Below are 24,227 nucleotides of genomic sequence, written 5' to 3'. Positions count from 1 at the left end.
ATTACAGAAAGCAGCTGCTTAAAAGAAAAATGAGCAAGAGTCATCATCACAAGAGAAAGAGGCAAGACTAGGATATAAGCGATGGACAACTAGGGGAAAACTGAGAACAGGCAGAACAACACAAGCAGTTGAATGATAAAGATGGGACAAGATAGTGTTAGTGAAGCACAGGTGCGGCTTGTACTCAGACTTGGACATCTCTCAGTGGAGAAGGGAGAAAGAGGAGAGAGGACGTGCTGGGTTACTTACATGGGGCATAGAACATCATCAGAACGGGTTTGTCTTCCTTCTTCAGAAGCCTTCTTAATTCCTAGTGATTGAACCAAAGAAAATAAAAACAGACCTATATCCCAGGACACTACTTATTATTTGTGTTACAACTTTAAAAAATTAATACATGTATTCATAAAATATACGCTCATTTATCTGAGGGAAGAGGGGTCACGTTTTCTAACAGACAAGACTTGAGCTTCTTCTCCTTGCTCAATTTTAACTTGAAAGAAGAGGGCAAAATTTATTACAGATTTGAATATCTGCTAAATATCCTAGACCAGTATCTTCACTGTTGAGATGTGGAAGTTGCATGGATTGGTTTATTCTCACTGCAGAATCTCTGATTGGAAACTTTTTCTTCCCTGACCCATCCAAAAAGCCATACTCTAATTCAAAAAGTCAGACTCAATAATAAACAAGTTCAGTTTCCACACTATGAAACCTTGTTGGAGCTATGAGAAGCCATGAGAATACATTTTTCAGTACAGCATGATAGAGAAGCCAGATGAAGTTTTCAAATTGAATACAACCCTTGGAAGGTTTGTAATAGAGCACAGAGAGTGAACATTAAAAATTAATCTTCCTACAAAAACTGAATGTCAAAATAACTGTTTCTAATATGAAAAATGAAAGCCAGAAAATTGAAAAGGCCCTTTACGAAATCCCAGCTAGAGTCCAATCAATTAAAGTTTTAAAAATCTATAGACTAGAAAACTAATACAAAAGACAAAGCTGATTATATTAGAGAGAAAATGATGGGTAGCTCTGTGGTGGCACTGGCTTTTTAAGGTAGTTTCGTCATATTTGCTGCTTTCCCACTTAACACGGAGAGGACAGTTACTGTACAAGGTTAAATCACTCAAGATCTGGATCCTGTTCCTTCCTGCTCCAGACTTCCTGAGATGACCTCAGGCACATGAGGGAACCCAAGGTTTAACGATAACCTGCAGCTGTAAGAGCAGTGTTTAACCTCCTACTTGCATCCTGCATGACTGCATCTTGCAAGCTGCTACACTTTCCCAAGACAAACAGGTCTCTTCTGCCACACCTTCCACAATGTTTTGATACTTGCTGTGTAGCTGACAGACTAATATCATGACCACATGTAGGGGAGACGAAGGCGGGAAGCAGGAGACTTTACTCTATAGTTATCACAATCCACAAACTTTGTCAAGTCACTCAAAACAGTTTGGGTGCTTTAAACTTCCCTTCCAAAGAAAGGATATTATGGTGCTTCATTAAGAATTAATGCAAACGTACACACTCCCTTTATCCCATATATTTATAAAACATATAGAACACCTATCCAGCTAACGTACCTTTTCACTGTCAACATGCACAACATCTTTGGCTTCGGGATCCTCCTCCCACAGTGGAGCACCTTCTGGATCCTTGAGAAAGGCCACCATAGACTGTAATAAACAGGGGAAAAAAGCTTTTAAAGCAAAATTAATGGAAACCATGATACATCCAATCTCAAATCCACGCTGTCATGCGAACCTCATCCAATTAGTGCCTTTGCTTTTCTGCTTATATACTCATCTGCTCTAACGCAGATGAACACAAATCTCCCATTGCAGAACCAAGTGATATGCTGGTGTGTACCTTCTTCATAACTGATATCCCAACTTACCAGTTCCCATTTCCACTATAGAACTGGGGAAAATGGTGTGGAAGTAGACCAGCACACAGACAGGAGCTTCAAGGATTCTTCAGAGAGCTCTTTCAATGGTATTAGATCTGCAGTACTTCCACAGCTACTCCCTGGCTTAGCAGGAAAGATTTCTCTTTACGTAGAGGTCAGGTTCCCATGCCCTTCACCATATCTGAGTAACCTTTGAATCCAATAGGACTAGTTGGCGGGCACACTGACACTTGCTGTGAGCAAAAGCAATGAACTCCACACTTAAAGATCAAACTCCTTATTGGGTCAAAGGAAGAATAAGGCACCAGTAGTTCCCTCTATGACCCATCTAACTAGAAATTGCACTCAATGGATCTTTAAGTAGGAGAGTAAGAAACAAACGTGACGAGAGAACTGGGAAATAAGATACTCTGTGATTCTGCAGCTCCCATATTCAACGAGCTGAGTACACGTGTGCATACTTTGCAACTGCTTTACCTGACTGACACGCAACCAACAATCCATTTCAGCAGACCACAGATATTCTCTTCATCATAAAGAAATACTCTCTGCTGGTTCTGATTTCAGCCTGAGCCTGAGGGAAACTCCAGTCCTCCAAAGTTAATGAGATGCTCTCTGTGGTTTCCAGCAGAGTCGCATTGCCCCCCATTTCCAGCTGTACATTAATCACAGTTATCCTCAGATGTCTGAGCTCTAGGAAACATACTTGGTTTTCTGTATTCATTCACCACTCGGATTGACCCCATTTCTTTCTCTGTGGCACTGCTTGTAGGTATATGTCCACTCTCAGGCAGGATCGCTGCCACACCAGTAACACAGCGAAGTCCCTGAGGAGCTTCCTTCATTGTAAGAGTGAGTGGATGATGCCGCAACAACACTAAGTGAACTTAACTTGGAGTTGGAGCAAAGAAAAGCTTCATTAAAGCTTTTTTCAGCCCATGGGATATTTGGCCAAAGTAGCTTACAACTGAAGAGCAGAACTGACTATATATTAACACACACTACGAACATCCATCTAGAAGCCCAGGTTTGTACTCCACCTTCTCAAGAGCAGGTTAGCAGCACTCCTGGTGACACATGCCTCTGAAACAGTCTCAGACACTTTTGCCGCCTCTCTGCCTTTGATAGGACTGCTCTGGTACAACATCCCAACAGCTTATCAACAGGTAGTGGAGTTCAGCTCATTTTCCTGCATCTCAGTTGGTACTGCAAGGCCTGGGAGGATTCAGAGCTTACGACAGGATCCATTTATTGCATTTATGTTTCTGTCTACTTGCACAGCTAATATTTAAGAGATTTGTCTTATCACAAGAGGCAGCCTGTATTAGTCACTAGACAGCAAGCAAAGCACTTAATGTACACAGTAAGACGACCTAAGGGGTGAGGTGGTAGTGTTGGGACCACAAACATTTCAAGGAGAAGAAATTTGTTTTGATATGGCATTAGCAGAGAAAGGAGCTAGCTAGGAAAAAAAAAAAAAAAACCAAAACGTAATTTATAATGGAGTTACAGTTGCAAAAAGCTCTAAAACTAGAGGCATTAACATCCCAAATGATGCCCTAAGAAGACTTAATAATATATGGGGAAAGGAGAGAAGAGGACCAAACAGGGGAGATGTTCTACATTGAGGAAAACTACATCAGGTTCTGCTCACTCTCGGTCTGCACAGACCTCAACTGTACACTGGAGGGGAAGAGAGAGGGGTCAACATTTTCAACGGCTAATGAGTGTGACTGACTCTGCTAGTTTCAAGAATTCCTGCGTGCCAAGTTCAGTCATGTAAAAACAGATGTGGTTAGAGGATGGGGGATTAGAGAGATTTAATTCATCCAGACTCTCCCTCTCAGCAAAGACAGAAAAAATTAGATGTGTAATGTCTTCTGGCAGGAGCAGGCAGTACGTTGCCCCGCACTCATTATTCCACACGGTGAAGAGAACTTCTTGTGTGCCTTTAAATAGGAAAGAACCCCCCCAAACAAACCACAGCACTTTCTAATCACAGAAATGCAGTGGTCCCTAGGCCGCTGTGTTAGAGACCAGAGCAAGGTGCAGGCCACAGCAACCCCCACATTGAAGAATCGGCTACATTCCTGCCCTGTCCTGACGTGGTCAGGAACTGCTTTGATGCCACGGCACCGACAGAGCCACGCTGGGCTGTAACCCACTGCCCGAACCCCTGTGACAGCTTTGAACCTTAAACATCGATTCAGCAGAATACAGGGCATGGCTTAATCCAGCCTATGCTGCTAAAAGCAAGCAAGTTTTATCAGCACAATAGCTGGCTATCATATATGGACCTAGGTTTTAACCTGGGGGGAAAAAAAAAAAAAAAGATAGACATAGATATATACACAGAAACACATCCCTGTACTTTCCACTCCTTTGAAGTATAATGCAGTAGGGATGCTAATAAAAAGACTTCTCTTGATTTCACACACACACACACCTCTTACAACAGCAAACTTGAAAAGGATTCAGAGTTTAGAGCAGGACCAATTTATTGGGTTAGTCTATTCCCTTTGCTGAGCAGATTTGTACTTTAATGAGTTTTCTCCATTTCAGAAGGAGAATAAAAATCTCCCTGTATGTTATCCTCCAGAAAAGGCTTCATCATGTAATAAACACAGCCTGGATATCGGCCTTATGGCACTATTGAGGATTAGGACATGGTGTGGCTAAAGCAATGTATTAACAGACATACCAGTTAAGATTACAGACTGATCTAAGCTTAGGTCTCCAACAGCAGCTGACTACAGATACTCGGGGGAAAAACTATACTAGTACCATTCTTACATACCATAATTGGTATATGCTCTCAATTTCTGGCAACAACTAATTAAGTTTATGTACTCTGCACCAGCTGTTGTATTTGGACCTCTGTGCTTGCTAACTATCAATGGATCTATCCTTTATGACTATCTAAAACTGTTTTCAAGACTTTTAAATTCTTGGCTTTCACAACATGTAGTTATGAGTTCCACAACTTCTTTTTTAAGACGTTGCAGTTATTTGTTTCAAATCAGCCTCCCCAAAATGCCACTGTTTGCACCCAAGTTTGGAGAAAAAACAGGTATTAATTTCCTTATTCAAGCTACTCACACTTATACAAATATCTGTCATAATCTCCTCCAGTTGTCCTTTATTCCAACCCCATGAATCTTCACATAAATATTCAAGCCATCTGTGCCTCTGCTCATCCTCACTGCCCTTCTGCAGTACTTCTACACCTTTCACTTGATGGGGCAACCAGAATCACATACAAGACACAAGATGAAGGAACCCAGTGAACTCAGATGGTACAGTAACGCTTCTTCTTCCATTCTCTGTTCCTTTGACTTTTAAATACTGTTAAGCACAGGACCAGTATTTTCAAGCCAACCGCTGTTCTGACTGATAATTCAAATTCCATTACAACAGCCTGCATTACTCCAGCATAGTTGGAGCTGTGTCCTTTCCTTCCCTCTCACGCTCATTATCTTGCAAGTTCCTACTTTCATACTGACGAGCCACTTTGGATTGTGAGAACCTAAACCCCTCTGCAAGGAGTTGGAAATATTTTTTTTAGACTTGCTCCTAATAATTTTGCATCGCTGATCTTTGTTATCTTGCAGTTCACCTCCCTTTATCAGATACCCCAGCTCAGATCCTAACACAGGTCTCAGCAGCAGGAGGTTCTGACTGCTAACTAACTTCCCCCCACTGTGAACACTGAGCTATCCTTTATTCCTCATTTTTCTAACAGTAAACCCACAAGGCCATCTGTGCTAATTACAAAAGGATTTAGTTACTTTAAGAAATTAAAATCTTTTCTTGAAAACCAAAGTACACTATCAGCTGGATCAGCCACATCTATGAAATTGCCGATTACTTCAGAAGAATCTTTTTACAGTTCTTCAGAGCTGTGTCCATCATACTCCAAAATGTCATACATACATTAATATGTCTACTGGATGCCTGGAAAAAAGAGCCGAGTTTTACTGCCACAAGCTTGCTGAATGATGTGAAACAAATCCTTTAATCTCCCTGTTCTTCACTGTGTCCACCTGTCCATAAAATGGGTATGATACTCTACGTAATTGTGTTGCTCTGCTGCTCGTTGTTTGTAATGTACTGGGAGATTCCTGACAAACATAGCTGTGAGAGAAAACAGAAGAAAACAGGGAGAAGTGGTATAGAGGGAGAAATACAGAAAATATTCAGGCAGCTGTGAGCAGCAGAACAAGTAAACACTCAGCTCAGTTATTTCACCACTGCCCAGCTCTGATGCACTGTCCAACCTGTAAATCATTAGCAGCTGGTTTCACAAGGGCAGTTAAATTAAGAAAGACTAGAGCTCCTGGAGGGAGGGAGCTTCAAAACCTCTCTTCCGCCCGCACTGGAATCGCACACCCCTGTCCACAGGATGCTGCTTCCTTCTCCGCAGCAGGCAGGGCAAGAGGGAAGGGGGAAATGCTCATCACGAAACAGCAACTGAAGGAATAAAGGGTATGGTTCCTGTTGTGCTATGATTGCCTCTCAGCCCAGCACTCCCTGGGGCTCTGCAGGTGCTTTCCAGTTGATCCAATCTGTAAGGAAGAGTCATAGCACTAATTCCTGGTTGCAGCACTTTATGGAGGGCAGGAAAGACATTTCAAGCAGTGTTCAAACCACTCAAATTTAGGCAACTAACACGTCTCCCTCACCCCACCGCTCACCAAGAGGGAAAAAAATTCACCAGGTGCATTTCCTCACTAAGTACAGAAGCAGCCTTCCTAGCGCCAGGTAAGATGTCCACTGCAGGAGAGGGGAAGATACACAGTCCTACTCTCCCCACCTCAGGTGAATCCTGCGTGACGACCCCAAGTGCAGGCGGAATGGATGATTCCAGCCAGGGCACACTTCCAAGACAGTCCCCCCATTAGCTACCCCACAACAACTCTGGCTGTAGAAGGAAGGTCCAGAGCAAGCATGCTTAGGAACGGCCACTCTGACAGACTCAGGTTCGTGCAGCATCTCACACAGGCTTTCCTCCATCCCAGGCCAAACCCCTGAACAAGCCAGACGGGGGAAGTGAATGTAATGATGTCAGCCTGGGGTGGTGTCATCAAGCCCCCACAAGACCAATGATGGTGCAGAGCCGGGTTTGCTGGAGGAGGAAGAGAAATGGGAACTGGGCATCAGAGCTGGACAGAAGTCATTTCTAGAAGCCAAGTCATCACAGGGCTGCTTACTGTGCTTTTAGTCCACGGTTTCCACAGTCATCAAGATCTACGCATTCATTTCACGCATTCTTCCTTCCATTGCCCTCACAGAACATTGCTTTCTGTTGCTTTGTGTCAAGGTTTGCAGGAGAAAAAGGAAGGTCATTTTATCCCTGCTGCACTCAGGACACATCCATAGAACTGCAGTTCCATAATCTGATAAAAGATAAGGCCACTCAGCTCTCTCTAAAGTTTATAAACACACAACCTAAAAACCTCGGGGAACTCCTTATCAAAATGCAGTATCAGCTAATACTTTTAGTTATACTGCCATTAATAGCACCTTATAATCAAAACAAGAAAATCCCTATTCGTTACCAGCCTGCAAGTTAATTCACAATTTACCTTACAGTTCAACATGGGTTCAATCTTTTTAACAATACAAAATTTTCCTGGAGCTGTGGTTGGAAGACACATACACACACAAAAACCTTTAGGTCATTCTGACAGCTGTTTATGAAGATTAACCCCCTCCCTTTCATACCTTAAGCATGAAAAAGTACCAACACCTGTTTTTAATCCACAGATGTTTCCCCCGTATCTAGCAAAACCAAAAGAAAAATAATCAAATATTTAAATTTACCTTCAATGTCACCGCTCTGTTATATTCAGTATGAAATGCACCGTCCCTGTTGAACAAGGAGTGGGGAATAGTGTTAACTTACAGTAACGCTGCTGGAAATTGTACAGCTGTTCTCCCTCACTTCTCACTAACCAGAATAATATTATCCTGCTGAAGCCACAGAACTAAGTAGAATTTACAGTACAGTAATTTAAGGGGGAAAAAGAGAGAAAGGAAAAAGGGAGGGTGCAAAACAGAGTGTAAAGCAAACAGGTTTCTAGTAAATAATTTCCTCCCTGACACTTTAACAAGAATATTTACTAAGGCATGATATCTGGAGATGAAGCTGCAGCTGCTTGGTGTCTCTTACACTTAACAGTACTCCCACTCCTATTATTTCCAGGAAGAAAATCTGTTGCTGTCTCACTACACTTGCCTTTCTCCATTTACTTTATGAAGTACTATCTCAAGTCAGAAAAGCAAGCACAGAGAGGTGAAGCGACTTGTTCAAGGCACATGCCAGTGGGCACGTGACAGAGAAAGTAAAGAGAGCTCAAATCTCAGGCATCAGCCCTGTGCACTGGGTAGTTTTAGTCCATTGGGCATCTCTCCCAGGCCCCGCTTGTGCTTTTAGCGTACTCTATTCAACAGCAGAATAAATTTATCTCAACTTCTGTCACAACACATGCTTGCAAACTGAAGAAACAGCAATCAATTTCACATGTCAAAGGATGAAAACTAAGAAGTCTTCATGCTGCAGTAGTATGGAGCTGCAAGGAGAACAAATGGTCCTAACAGGGTCATCAACAATTAGGAACTACAAATCCCAGCCCAGCACTCACTTATAATGGAGTAATTCCACTCCTTTCTCCTTTGAATTAGGATCTACTTTCATCTTCTTGCATAATTTTCGGCTTTCAGTATCACTGCAAAAAACACATATTGGAAGAAAAATGGTTACAAGAAAGGAAATCAAATGCATTCAGTTCTGAAAACTCATTGCTGTGCTTCCTCATCAGCAATTATTTGCAACTAACAGTAATTTGGAAGCTGTTCAGCTAAGTTTGTGGGACAAGCACTGTGGAAAGCTGCATTAGCCAATTTAATTTCTCTGTTTGCTTGGTCAGGACACAGTGGACTGTGTTAAAACCACATTCCAAAGCCAGGACCTAATCAGTAGAAAAGCAGCCCATTCTAGCATGTCCGAGTACCTCAGTAGACCTTCTGTCCGTAGGATTAACATAAAATTTAGGAAGCCAAGCCTTCAAGAAGACCATGCTACTGTTAGGGTGGTGGTCAAAGAGCACTGTTTGCGGAAAGATTCAAAGAGAAAGAGCAGGTCAGCTTTTATATCTGGCAGAAGATAACTCAAAATCAAAAAGAAACATCTTCATGGTACCTCCAAGCCCAGATCACAAGTGGCTAGCCTTAAAAAGGCCCTGCAGAAAACAAAAACCAATTCAAATTTTGGAGCCCCAAGCCCAGCAACCCCATTCACTTTAGGTATGAGGGATGTGCCCCGGAGCCACACCTGACAAGTGGAGGTAAAGACTATCTGCCACAGCTCCTGAAGAAGGAGGCACACAACAGCAAGCAGACCTGCTGGAGGTGGTTTTCAAACTGAACGAGAGTGAATCGCTTCCAGCACCAGATTAGGCTGAGTTGAAGACGAGAGAAGGGTCATGGGAGAAAACTGCATATACATTTGCTTAGGTGGGCAGGTAAAGGGTCTTCATGGCCTAACTGCTCTCTAAACAATGTAGAAGTGAAGCTATCAGGATACTTCAAGCTGAAGTGAATATGAAGTCAGTCAAAGACCTGGGGAGATGAGTGAAACAGTATAACTACAAAGAAAAGAGGATGATTCACGTTAACAAGACTATTCTTTGCATTGACAAACAGCAAGATTAAAAAGCTTGGAAACTTGTTCCCAGCAGAGGACAACACGTACCCTTTACACAGATAAATCAATTTAGAAAATGAAAACACTGAAAACCCATCAAGTTTAAACTGATTAGACACACCGAGATGCAAGGGTTGCAAGAGCCCCACCAAATTAAGTGCTGCTACCAGCACTGGTGCTAATTCTCCCACCGTTCTCCAGCTGCGTTTCTGCAAACGCGAGGAACAACAAACAGTATGTTAGCAGCGTGCTGCAGATGAGAGCACACCTTCGTGGAAATTTCCCGAATGCTTATTGTAGATGGAAATGAGGAGGGGGGTGCTATGGACGCACACATCAAAATCACATTATGCTGAAGACAGAAAAAAAGCATTTTAAGGAACTAACAAAGCATGCAACTACCTCACCAGGAAGGAACACCTGTAATCCCAATTGTATAGAAGCATGTTTATCTTAAGAGCCTTACTGAACTCATGTCAGTTCTGCATTTTCAGATCATAGCCAAAGCTGGTCACTGTAAACCATAAATGCTTTCTTTGCTTCTCCAGGAGACTGGAGATCTGAGCCTGAGAAGACAGTTGTTTTCCTGCCGTCTGTTGCATCTTTTCCCCAGACTGCAGTGGAAGGTGGAGCTAAAACAGGTCACCTGTTCATTGAATAACCTGAACATCTCTCCTTGTAACAAAACTAGATTATGAAACAAATAGCCTGGACTTGGAGTTTTGCCAGAAAGCTGATTTGCCACTTAGAGTTTGTACAGAAAGTTTGCTGCAACATCAAACCCAGCTGCCAGAAACACCCTGTCTTCTCTCACCTGCAGCCCTCCAATGGCCCCATGGGCTCAATCAAAGCAACTTCAAGGTCAGGGAATCTCAGGAGACAGCACCAGTTTCAGATCATCCTCCCATCCTACCCCAGACAGACCTAGAGGCATGGAGAAGCCCCTGTGGCCCTGCTGGAGCTGACTGCCAGTTAACTAAAGTCAGCCTACACCACAGTCAACATTTGTAAACGCTCTTCTGGACACTCCCAAATGTTTCCAGGATACGCGTATATTTGTGGCCATCTCAGCCTTGCCAAGACAAATGCTAGGTGGTTGACGTGAACAAGTGTAATGCTGAAACCTACCTCCAGCAACAGGGTCTGTCAAACCCCAAGACGTGCAGACAACTGTTCTGGCATCAGTAGAGGACCAAAACGGGTATCAAGACAATTCTGTTGCCAGTTCTGCCACCAATTTGGTGCAACTTCAAACCACGTGGGGAAAAAATAATTTTTCCTTATGTGTCATTTAGAGATCTGGACACTCACCTTAGAAGAGTTCTGCAAGGTTTATAGTTGAAAAAGGCTACAAAACATTACTACTGAGATGTACCTGTGAGCAAGCAGCTAGCAACTCCTACCGCTCCAACTCCCACCAATTCATTTTCTGTTTGCATGAGTTTCTATTAAGAAAAAGATAAGAACAGCTGTTTCACCAGAAGGAAACAGGATCTAAGCTTGCCCTGCTTTCAGGATTGCTCCATTCGTAGAGATTCACGTAGCTGCTTGAATGCACATCCATTATCACAGGAAAGAAAGCAGCGGTTTGCTCCAGTATGTCTCTTACCATTTAGCAGGCAGATTCTCTGCACCGCTGCATAGGGAGTTTAGTCTGTTTATGCAAGCTATCTGCACTGATGCAAGGGATAGAAGAGGAAAAAATTCCCAGAATAGGAAGTGTCTAAATATGTATCAGTAATTTTTTTCATGCATGAGTGCAGATTTTTTGCACATGCCAGACCCACCAACTCAGATGCTATATTAATGATTCTTTGGAAAAAGCGTTAAAGGAGACGTACAGAAATGGCAGAGAGACCCGTTCTGCTTTTCCTTCTGCTTTCACTTACAGCCAGACAAAAATAACGTGCAAAGAGCAACCTGCTCTGATATCACTTGGTAATGACCATTATCCTTAATAAGAGTAAATATCAACACAGATGCAGTCTCTGCTCTGAGATTTGTCTCTTGGATCTCAGCCAACAGCCTCCCTCTGAAGATGAACTCCTCAACTCTCACATGGGAGAGGGTAATTAGGACTCCAGTTCTTACAATTTAATTATACCACTTGAAGAGGCAGTGTAAGAGTCTTATAAAGACTAGAAGAAGAAAAAAGAAAAAAAAAAAAAAAAAAAAAAGGAAAAAACCCCCAACAAAACCCCAAAACCTAAAAAGCCAGAAACCACTCCCAAAATCAGCACTCTACCACCCAGGCCAAGACACTCCAGACAAGGCATCAGGCTCAGGAAATACTGGTTTGAGGATGAGGTCAGTAACGTGCCCCCAGCAGCCATCCTTGGCTGCCTCGTGTCATTTCTGTCCAGAGCAATTCAAACCCTCGCAGGTCCCTGCTGTGCTGCTACTGAAGGAACCCCTGCTTTGCCTGCAGGCAGTCCTACAAATCACCCAGCTTTAGCTCCGTGGAAAATCATCCAAAACATCAACCTATTTGCAATACCACAAAGGACCTAACCAGCAGCTGTCTATGTGGTAATAAGGTCAAACTTTAAGTGGCACGATGGCACGGCTTCCTTCCACTCCCAGAGGCATGTTCCCCATGTTCCCCCTTCCCACCAAATCAAACTGGGGCTCCAAAACGCTCCTTTGCTGAAGAAGCGAAGATATATGGCAGCTTGTTAAAAAGAACGATAAAATGAAAGATCAAGTTGACCTAACTAAGCAAGAAGCTTAAGTAACAACAAAGACAGCATGCATCACAGGAATACTTCACCCCTTTCCATTCACATCCCTGTCTCCTCTACTGGGAGACACTTCTGTCATTTGGGGTTATGATGGAGCTGGCAGGAAGCCTGACTGGAGCGCTCCCTGTAAACCTCTGGGGTCCCTTGTCAGTGCTGGCATGCATAAACAATCACTTTGCACAGGCAGCCAGCTGTTACCGGCGCAGGAGGAGGACAAGGGGCTTGAGAAGGAGATCTGACCTCCTTTGGCTCACCACCAGTGAAGCCAGCACCTGAAGGGGATGTGCCACGGGTGCTCCTCAGGAGCGGCAGAGGATGCTCTGTCTGTGCAGGGCTGCCCACAGGCCTGGGAGCTACTGGTCATAAGGATGGAAAAGCAGTGAGAGATACTGATGGCAGTCCCCCAGTGGCAGGAGTAACCCAGAGAAAGGTTTTTGCAGCAGTGTGTCAAGGTTATTTTAAGAGAGAAAGAACAGAGGACAAAGCTAGACAGGAAGAACACAAAACAAGATCCACGAGTTCGGCTGCAGTAAGTCCACACTGGTTTCTAAAAAAAACAAAACAAGCCCAAGCTGGATGGATCCCAAGTAAGAAACGGTGCACAGAGGTGGCAGTGCAAAACACCCTCCTTGGGGTGCATTCCAATATTGTCCTGGCAGGTCCCAAAGGCAGCAGGGTAAAACCGGACATCCTCAGCACCATCCTCTCTCACAAGCACAAATAAGATCTTCTGCAACTTGCTAATTATTTCCCTTATCATGTAATGCTGCCCATTGGCTTCTTATCAAGAAGGCAAAACAACCTACAACCACATCAGCCTCTGAGGAGGAAGGATCTGGAATGACTGTCAAATCCCCTCTTAGGAAATGACAAAAGTGCCATGCAAAGAAACTTCACGTCTCCAGTTGCCAACATAATAGCAGCGTGTGCTTGTGCTGTGTGGCCAGGCCACTGCAACGCCATGGTGCTGGCATCTACTAACACTTTGCAATGCAGACTGGACCCAGCCTTCTTTTTCATCCATACCTACAGTGTTTTCAGGCACAAGAGAAGTAATTGATAAAACACTGATAGCACCAATTTAAGTAACCAGGTCAGTGAACCTGCCTGCACAAAAACTCTCTCACTCCTCTATCAGCATATCGCATAACTGCGCGTGAACCACAGACCCCACAACCTGTAAACAGATTTTCTCTCTTCTATCTATACATCTCTCCATCTGAAACAGGGCTCAACAATCCACATAAATCATACTTCAGCAGTCCCTTTTATCACAGTTGTGCCTGCCGACCCCAACGCAATGGAGACTCTGTTATATCAGTGGCTGTACAGACAAACACTGTCACTGTCCCAACAGCTGGAAGAGACGAGACTGAGCAGGTAAGGAGGAGGAACAGGCTCCGAGAGCAGGGCAATATGGCGGAGTAGAAACAGGGCTGCCTACAAAGCAAGCCCCCCAGCACTAGAAAAAGCTTTGGAAGGTACCAGTCAAAGCTGTCATCTTGTTACCAGAACGCTCTCTCATTACTGTGTCTGTTGTTTAATTGCTTTCATTCTTTTATGTTGCGGTGAAAACCATTGTACAGAGAACAACTCCAGTTATAACTTCAGGGAAGTGCAACTGCAATTTCAGACCAGCCCTCAGAAGCGTTTCCCAGCTCAACGCGCAGCCTCTGCAATGCCCTCTGGCTACCTTCCACAGAATACCCTCTCCAGACAACAGACCGATGAACATCCTGAGAAAGCATGGAGTTGAGATCCTGCCAAACAACTAATTGAGCTTGTGACCCAAAAAAGCAGCAAAAGGGGTGTCAATGCCAGAAATTTCCTCAAGCCACCTAAAAATAAAAACCACATTTGCACTCGCAAACCTAATCTGAAAGAGGAAGTCATTAACAGTCAGTTGTAGTTAGATGTGCTCCTACGAGGTTTCAAAATCAAAAATGCAATTCATTAGCCATTGTTGGGGACAACATGGGATTTTGACTACGCTCCTTGCAGCCATCAATCCCGCCCTCCAACAAGGACTGTGTGATCCATTTATACTACAGCAGCTCGTGTACTTTTCTGACCAAACAAAACAGGAGCAACCCCTGCAAAACTCTCCTCCTCTCAGACTGCAGGCATTGCCTCCCTATCATCCTCACTCCTCCCTCCCAGCCTGGGGCGGCAGCTGCCACAACTACCACTGCTGATGGTATGTCACATTTGTAAGGCTCCTCATGTTCTGTAATGATCCCAGACCTTTCTGTATCACTCTCTTGAGACAGATTTGAAATCAGAGCGGGAAAAAAAAAAAAAAAAAAAAAAAAAATCACTTCTCAAACCATCAGCCTAGCTTGCAAGAGCACTTCTCCAAAGAGCTGTACTAAGCAGCCGCTGGATGGTAGCGGCTTACATCTACTCGAACAGAAAGCCCAGAGACAGCTCTCCGTGCAGACAGGCACTTTGATACCACGCTCCTGAGTGGGGGGTTTAAGAACCCGCACACACCAAAATAGGAATAGGACCCAGGAGAGACGGATGAAGAAATAATCAGTGTAGGAAGCATAAAACACAAGATTTGTCTTTGAAAACAAAGCAACAGTTTGCCACCGTTCTAGGTTCCTTATGGAAATTATCTTACAAAAGAAGTAACAATAGCAACAGGTTTCCATAGCACAGAACAAATGAGCCGCTCAAACAATGCGGCAGATGAAAAGCTTGAATCTTTTAAGGGATGGGGGAGCATGAAAACCAAAACCAGAAAACGTGCTGCTGGAAAGAATTAAAGATTAGGATTAACAGATTGACAAGACAGAGTCTCATCTGAATTTAGGGCCTGATATTCCCCCTCAGAATGCAGCAAAAAGCCTCCCTGTGACCCATGAGGCAATCACAGCCTTCGGCTCCAAATCCTCCCCTGGAACGTGCCAGGAATGCAAACAGAATAATCCATGTGCTGCAGAGACCCAGCACCACTCGGCACCCAATACAAATGACTCCCTGTGCCCATTAGTCAATTAGAGAGGCCAGGAATCTATAGGAATGAGATTAAAAAGAAGTATTTTCTGAAAATTAAAACCCGTGAGATTAATTCTCACTGCAAGCAAGAGTGAGCCAAAGAGCAGAAAGAAACCCAAGACAGAAAGGTAACAGGTATCGTCAAGCAAAAACAATTAAGGGAAAAAAATTATAAGCTCCAGCCCTGCAGAAAGTCAAGACGTTATAATGAATGGTACTTTCCATGGAAATATAAATTAGTAAGAGGCACTTGGCAGCCCACATACCTGTACAGCAATAAGGTGAACACATTCACAGGAGCTACCAAAGGCTTTGCAGGAACTTCTAGAAACACCGAACACTTGAACTCTCTTTGCAAAGCAGCAGCTTTCCTCATCAGACTCATCCAGACCTCCTCTAACTCACACAACCTCGTACAAGGGAACCCTGTCCTAACCTGGGACACAAGATGATTACCACTCTGTCTTTGAGTTCACACCAAGATCCCTGCAAAGGCAGGTTTTGAATATATCACCCACAGGCACACAGACGCTGCAGCACATTGTACTGCTCCCTTGGCACCTGTTTTATGACCTTTAGCTGCACTATAGGCCTGGAGAGGATGCTAGAGGATGTTTTAAATGAAGTACTGAATGCAGGAAAATGAAGGTAACTTTACATTAAATCTAAGCTCACTTACCCTTCATTTTAGTCTGAAAAGCAGCAACATTGAAGATTCACAGTTAATGAGCAGTTCTAGGCAAAGCTCATGGAATACACACAGTTAGGATGAAATGGAGACGTGAGCCCAGGCTCGTACACCTAAGGACTACAGTGGATTTTAGTTAAATGCTCTGCATTTTTTAATTAATGCAATACACCAGACTAAATGTTAGGAACTGAAAGCTTACTTAAAAAAAAGTTTTTCAGACTTGCATAGCACTTGCTGCATGGTCACTCTGTCCTCGTTTCAGCTGGGATAGAGTTAAAAAACATTCCTATTTATTACAGGAAATTAAAAGGGCTTTAATGTGAATTAGCATTAACCACGCAGACAGGTAATGATAGAGACAGGAGGAAGGCGTTGAAAATCTATGCTGCAAACACACAGTTTGCCCATATAAATCGCATCCACACAAGGACCATGCTGTCAGTGTAACTACGCTTGCGAAGCGTTCCTGATGGACACCTGGTTTACCTCCCCCGGACCAGCTGCAAACGGAGCCCCGGCTCCCTCCCCCAGGCTGGCACCTAACATTACCTGCCATCCACTCCTGAGCTGCTGCTGCCCTTCGCCTTCACGGCAACTGTAGAAAAAGCCAGAAATCCCAGAGACTGCACGTCTACTTGGATGGAAGGGGCCGCATCAGTGCAAGAGCAGTGCTCCTTTCTTCTTCCTTTTTTCTCTCTCCATTAGATCTGGTCATTTTTATTTGCAATTTCAAAGCTTTTCATCAGCTTTAAAATTCAACTACAAGGAAGGAAGATGAGTAGACTTATTCTCTTAAATAAATCCTACTTCTGATGAGCTTTATAGGAATGAAGGTAAAAATTAAAGAGCAAAATGACACTTAAAGCCACCTGTACCAGCAGTCTTATTTCTGAAATTCCTCCCTGCTATTTCAAGGCATTAAACAAATTTATTTATGACTGTGTGTATGGGTAAAGCCTTTCTGTATCAAAGCATTAGGAAATTAGAAATTTGGGAAGGAAGATTTCATTTAGAAGGCAGATAAACACAGAAATTGGGGGAAATCCCAGAAAAGACAACTACTCATTAGATTTGGCTCTCTGCTGAACATGTTCAGATGCATAGCCTTGGAAGGGCTGCTTTACCAACCTAATTATGGTCTTAACCTTTATGCTAACAATTGCAACAATAACAAGTAATTATTGGGGATGGGGACTGCGAGAATGACGCACAGGGCACACAAAAGGGACTACAAGAATGACACACAAAAGCAGAAAAAGTGGGATTAAAACCAACCAAAAATTAGTCAGACATTTTAACCAGATGGCATTTCCTCTTCCTAGCAGTCTGATGTGCTAAAGCCAAGCACACATGCTATGACAGCAGATGGAAATCACACAGCTTTGTTTATGTTTGGGACCTACAGTAAAGGGAACCATGCAAGTCTGAGGAGGGAATAATTACCCAGAGCCAAAGAAATGGGTGCTTTTTTGAAAATAATAGTCCACAATTGGGCAGGAGTTACAGTCAATTAAAAAAATAAAAAAATCGAGACAAGTCAGTAACAAGAAAACCCAGGAGTGTTCACTAAATCGCATTCAGGATGGAAAGAACTAGTTTCAACCTCTTTTGCCTCCTCCTCAAAACCACACCTGAGCACAATGCATTTTATAACCGGCCAAGCACATTTTCTTCTCTTCAACAAAGCCATTTTACTTTCTTTCCTCTTCCACTTCACCCAAACTAGTTATACTCTTCCAAGTAACATTAGTCCTTGGCCAGCCCATGACCTATCACAAAACCTACTCAAGAAGGCTAGAGGATAACTTTATATTGATAACTCTTCAAAACCAGACCTCAGGGTATCACAAACCGGGACTGGAGCTTTGTCTGCTTTAAAGACAAGCAACAAAAATTTCATCTTTCACTCAAGCAGTAACTTCATCTTATTGTGTTCCCAGGCACATCACTTTGTACCCTTTACTTGCCACCGTAAGGATTTGCCAAGAGTTTCTATGAGGGACTGCGGGACGCAGAGGCTCCGCAGCACGCACGCAGCCTGTCCGTCCACCTATGCCGCACACACAGCCCCGCTGCACCCCAGCCTGCTGTCACAGTTAGCAGCACCCGAACTCTGAGATCGCACAAAAGGACAAGACAATTTCTTTTTTTGAAGACATCTTAAGCTTTCAACTCCCTATGAAGCCCTTCCATTTTCAAAATTTCTATCAGCCTCCTGCTAAAAATAATTCAATAATAGTCCTCTGCTTGCTTACATGCCCATCCCAATAGCATCCGAACGCATTAAGTGAAGAGCATTCATTTGTGCTGCTGTAGCATTTTTGCTTTCAAAGTTCTCCAGTCCCTTGATAAACATCAACTAATGAATCAGGCAATATTTACCCAGCTGCCTAGAAAACGGATACACCTTTTCTAATAGCACAAAGTAACAAGAAATGAATCATTCACAGAGCCAGAACAGAAGCTGGGACTCTCAGCTCCTATTAACATGGTGTCTCCCCAAACACGAGTCTCAAAATACTTGCTCATAAGATGATTGATCCATCTCTCTGGGACACTCTGAAGATTTACCAACCTGTAACATTGTGCTCTATCCCTGCTACCAGTTAGCCTCAACTCAGAAATGAAGCATCAGATATTACAGGGAGGAAAGAAATAAATAAAAGGCAGCAGAGAGCAATCTGTTCAAACTGACAGCAACAAAAAGTAGCCATCACACAGAAGAGACTCTTTTACCAAGCATTATTAATTCAATATTCTGCCATCTCCCATATCACTGTTCATTCAACATCAAACGCCTCAGCAAGGACTTCCTAATTAAAACATGGAAAGGCTAGAATAAAACATATTTTTGTCACATCATCTGTGGGTCTTTTATTCACAATTGAAATAGCTTCAATGTTTAGTTGTGTACAGAGCCACATCTGCTATCTCAGCACACAGGAGCACACAGTGACCACTTCAACACTGCAAGCAATTCTTATGCTGCCCCTTCATCTCTAGCAGGAGGCGTCTATCTGCCTGCACAAACCGATTGAAATCTCCGGTGAACAAGGACCTTATCTGCAGTACCACACGCAGAGGCGTCCCTGGGCGTGCTGCGCTCAGCGTGGCCCTGCTCCAGCGTGGCACTTCACGCGAGCGAGCCTCCCCGTGCAGGGAAGGCAGGTGCTTGGCGCTTCCCAGCCTCACCTCTCCTAAGCCCAGGCACTCTGGGGACCTCTGCTATCCTGTTGCAAAGTGACAAACTAAGTGGCAACCTCCTCTACTCCACAGTAACAGTCTCAGCAAGAAACCAAGTAGCTCCCCACATTATGCTGAAAAACTAACCTCCTTGGTCCCCCTGAGACCACTCAACCCAGAACGGAAAGCTCAAGTCTAACCTCTGTCTCATACCACAGACCCAACAAAAGCTGAGGCCAAGGAGCACGGTTCCCATGTAAACCGGCAATTCAGGCAGCCCGCCTGCAGCCACAAACCTGCACGCTCCCCTCTGCTATATGAAATATAGAACGCACTGCCGAGACTTAGCAACCCATAACGTTTTCCATCAGTGGAGCAGTATGTTCTTGCTTTCTCCTGAAAATGAGAGGAAGAAGGGGAATGACAAGAAACAAAAAAACCCACCACCAATAAAGAAAAAGAAAAGAAAAAGACTGCCGTCATCGCCACAGGGAAGCAGAGACACAAACCGCAACTCTGCATGTACGCCAGCCTTGCCAATGCTTGGATCCGAACGCAAAGTCGTCCGCTACAGCGGGATGTGAAGAGCAAAGCCAAAATTCCCTGCTAAATATTGCTGCCAAACAAGCCATTTCTTGTCAATATTTGTAAAACAAATTGAGCCTGTGCTGTAAATATCCCTGCATCTGTGTGCTGTTTGTTTCGGCATGAAGACTTGCAAATAAGCTTCATAGCATACTCGCAGTGGGAGAATAGCTTGAGCAACTCTGGCAGGACTCAGCTGTTCAGGCCCTACAACTGGCCCTTTGTGACCGGTGACAGACAGCACTACTGCAGCCTCTCTCATATTATCACTGCAATGAGCTGGGCAGCAGTTTGCAGCCACCTGTATACACAGCAAAAAAAAAAAAAGGAAAAAAATCTTTCAAGAAAAAAAAAATATTTAAATGTTACCTGAACACTATGAGATTGATTTCAGAATGCTTTAAATGTTTAACAAGCAAATCAACCACAAAACTTGGTTCAGGCTCAAACCATTTGGGTTTTTGCATGCATCAAGACCTCCTTTGCCACAAGCCAGTCTTCCAGTTCACCTTGCCCCATAAGAAAAGTTCACAAATTCTGTTATGACATCCCTCTGCAGGAGGGAGTGATAGAAGAGACATCTCTGACAAATACCCAGCCACAGTTGGACAGATGATCTATTTTTTCCAGGTTCTCCCCAAATGAGTGATCTGAAAGGAAGCACTGCTCAACACTTGAAGAGAGAATTACAGCTATTGCCACATTACAGCACCCTGTCCACTGCCTGTCACTTGGCAAGTGGCAATCTGACTGTGATATTACCGGCATCAAAGCAAATTCTGGGAACCTACAAATCTATTCCCAGGTCTCCCAACCTCTTACAGCATGACCTTCACCAGGCTGCTTCACTCTCTGGGAATCACTCACCTTTCATTACGAATACAAAGCTTAAGTATTTCCCCACCATGGTCAGAGGAAAGGCACTGCAAGTACCAAGCTTCCTATGAAATGTATTAAAGCACTACCTGGAGAAGACTTTAAAATATATTTCTGGCAAGTAACTTCCATAACAAAGTTTTGTTTAGATAACAACTTTTGGAAAGGGAGAACATATTCGGGTTTGATGAATTGAAGTTTATTTTACAGCAAAACCAAACAACACGTTTCCCTCCCCATCACCATCACTTACAAACTCAGGAGCAGAGACTGATCGTTGAACTAAGTGCCAAAACTTCCCTGGATTTCAAATTGAAGTCCTAAACACTGAATCTTTCCTTCCCTAACCCAGAACTAAAATAAATCCTGGAAATGGTTATTGCTTAGTTGTATTATAGCAGCATTTTGAAGGGCCAGATGAACAGCCTCATCGTTCCAGCAGTTGTACGCACATGCCACACGCACACACACATGGTAAGCAGTAAGTCCCCCAACACAGAGGTAGCCTAAAATAAAAGGGAAACAGAAGACACAAAAAGGTAATGACCACTCCAGAGTCACAAACAGGGCCGATGAGAAACTAAAGCCAAGAAGCTGGCCAGTATCCTATTTGCTAGCCATCATTACTGACAACCAAAAATTGTTTATCAGTGCTTTTGTTGGAAAAAGAGACTGGATTTCAGAGGTATGCCAGATCTCCACGCAACCTTCTCCTCACCAGGGTCAAGACAATTTATTTGCTGGCTTTTCAGCAGGCAGGAAGCGGTGCAGGCTTCACTGACCTCTGAGGAGCAGCCCTGCTTTCTGCCAGTGGATGACTTGGAACACTGTCCCCATCAGTTGGGCAGAGTTGAAAGTGTCTCTGCATTTGGACGAGCACAGCAGAATGCAAACAGAAGGCAGAAGCAGAGGACTCCACAGGAGAGATACCTGCCTGGCGGCAGGGGGAGAGCAAGACAGGCTAACACACAACAAAAGCATGTTAACTTTGATTTACCAATGACTTATCCTGGGTCACTGCTTGATGGATGGAGGTTCGTTTCAAAAGTATAATTTTAAGGGAGCCACATGATTTTCAGAGCTGACTTAGATTTCTGCACATTGTACCATTTGTTCATACCATGGCAATCCACCCAAACATACAGGTAGGCAGCAAGCTGTTCCTCTGCAGCGCAAGAAGGGGAATTTGCCACCTGCAGGCAAAGCTCACAAAGCTGCAGAGGCAGAGAGGCACCACAATACACCAGCTAAAACCACAGGCAATGTGTTATTGAGCGGAACCACAGCAGAGGTTTTCACATCTGCAAACCAGAAAGTACACACCTGTTCATTCCTCCTCACAGAAGCAACCACTTACAAAAACAAGTTCCCCTGCCTTCACATTAAAAATTGCCATGAACGTACACAAGCACAGAGGAAGTTCTTTAAAAGAAAGGACATTTTATTGAGAAACACAAATGGGTGGGCTCTTCAAAACCAAGCAAACCGCCCTACTGCTCATGCAACATTTGCTGTCGGAGCAGAACTGCCCTGCCCTCCAGCTGAGGCACAACATGTGGGATTCCTCCTCTCCTGACTTGTGGGAAAGCCAAAGCACATGCTATGTGCCCCCCATGAAAGGCGATGCTATCTGGGGTCTCCAGCTTCAGGCTGAAAAACATGCTGGCAGAGAAGAAGTGACCACAGCCATAAGGAAAAACATTATTCCCCACCACTGGTCCAAAGGAAGAGAGGATGGTACGATGTAGGCTCCCTATAGCTATGAGGAAACTGCACAGAATGATGTGGGTTCGGTTACAGGCAAAAAGTTTCAGAGCCATCAAAAAAGCTCAGTCAGCAATAAAAGCCAAAAGGGGAGAGGGGAGAAAAACAGTGGGACACATACCCGCAGTCTATCCAGCTTATAGTACCTCGTCCTTTCACCTCCTGGGCCACGCTGGACAGTAACCTGAGTGAGCTTTCCGCAGCAGCAGCTGGAAAACAAAATATAATAATAATAAAAATAAATCAATAACTCCACATAGAAAAACACAATGGTGCATTCCTTTGTTCTGAAGCACTGGAAGAACATTTTGTCAAATTTGAAGAAACGAGTATGAGAGGGATCAGTAAAATCTTCCGTAAACTAGAAGGAATGCTGGCTGCAGCTGAAGTTGGGTGGCTCCTTCCCTCCACCCCCCTCAGCAACACACTGAAATTCATACCTCCAGGCACGCTCCCTGACCTACAGTCATGGAGCCGTACTGTGTCCTCTCCTACAAACTGGCTTCCATCCCAACACTGCCTTTTTCCTGTGGCTGGGCATTAACCCGTTTGTACTACTGCCTGCTAATTAGCGGAACTTCATTTAGGACCTTCATCAGCTGTATGGGCAAGTCATTCAGCATCCCTGCCTGCCTGCATTCTATCCCTGTCACACACAGAAAAAAACACACTGTTATTCTCATAATAACCCTGGGAGATACCCAAACCAACAATCGCGAGGAGCTCAAAACTATTAACAGAAAGCACCCAGAAAAGGTCCTTCCAAGAACTGGCTGTAATATAAATACCCAACTGAGATTTTTATAATGCCATGCCACATGTGTAGATTTTGCAAAACACTTCCATTCCAAAAGAGTCTTATAAATGGTATTAAAAATAAACACCGAAGAAAAATGGGACAAGAGCTCGAAAGGGAAAAATACAGAGGTTCAAACAAGTATCAATTCCCCCAAAAAAATCTAACAGAAACCGTTTCCTGTCTCAATAAACAGAAAATAGAAACCCAGAGCCTCTTCCAGATCTGTTTAAACTGCTGCTGCTCCACAACTACTTCAACTAATTGAATACAAGAACGGCTATATTGGGTCAGACCAAACGCCTCTATAGACCAATATCTTGTCTCTAACATTTGAGAACGTGAAGGCCTATATAGGTCAGAGTAGACAAGCAGAGCCAGTGGGCAGTGATAGCCCCCTCAAATAATCTCTACGTCTCCACTATTTTTATCTCAACAATCTCCTGAGCCAGAAACAGCTTCTTTGTATTTGACAGCCTTTGCTCGGGCCTGGTGCCATCAGAGATGCCAGCCCACACATGTTAGCTTTCAAGAAACTCTCCTACCCCAATACTGATAACATGCAACTGCCACCTCTCCCCAACACAGGGACATAGACATGTGGGGGAATTCTTCACATGTACTTAAAAGAGTGGAACAGTTTGACAAACATCCTTTAAAAAAAAGAAGCATTTAGGATAGGACAGACTTGTCCCAGAAGACTCACTAGTTGAGCAGCCCTGGCAGGATACCCAGCCAGTAAGGTGAACTAACTAAACATATCCTGTAAATGAGGACATCTCCTGAAACCAATGAATTTTCTGCATGAGATAGGAATACTCATCTAGTTTTGCTCAGCTGAGAAGCAAAGCCTTTGTTCCAGCAGTACAATTGGCTGTCCAACATCTCATCACAGCTGGGGGATGTATATCTGGGATTAGAATTGCACCTTCAAATTCCTATCTCTTTTTTCCCCTCCCCTCTTT

At 43.8% G+C, this 24,227-nt stretch overlaps 1 protein-coding gene across 1 annotated transcript in view; it reads right to left on the bottom strand.

Moving 5' to 3' along the window:
* Nucleotides 1-24,227, bottom strand: part of PDIA5 (protein disulfide isomerase family A member 5) — a 103,987-nt gene that overhangs the window by 66,144 nt on the left and 13,616 nt on the right. The window contains exons 3-7 of the mRNA XM_087733982.1: nucleotides 22,588-22,675; nucleotides 8,563-8,646; nucleotides 7,742-7,787; nucleotides 1,593-1,685; nucleotides 250-310 (exon numbers count right to left, since the gene is read on the bottom strand). Of these exons, the coding sequence (XP_087590108.1) occupies nucleotides 250-310; nucleotides 1,593-1,685; nucleotides 7,742-7,787; nucleotides 8,563-8,646; nucleotides 22,588-22,675 (372 nt within the window). The remainder of the gene's footprint in view (nucleotides 1-249; nucleotides 311-1,592; nucleotides 1,686-7,741; nucleotides 7,788-8,562; nucleotides 8,647-22,587; nucleotides 22,676-24,227) is intronic.

Source organism: Nipponia nippon, unplaced genomic scaffold, assembly GCF_047370975.1.
Source record: "Nipponia nippon isolate SJK-2023a ecotype South Korea unplaced genomic scaffold, ASM4737097v1 scaffold_5, whole genome shotgun sequence".
Lineage (NCBI taxonomy): Eukaryota > Metazoa > Chordata > Aves > Pelecaniformes > Threskiornithidae > Nipponia > Nipponia nippon.
The sequence above is the reverse complement of the archived record's forward strand: the minus strand, read 5'-3'. Positions and strand labels throughout refer to the sequence as shown.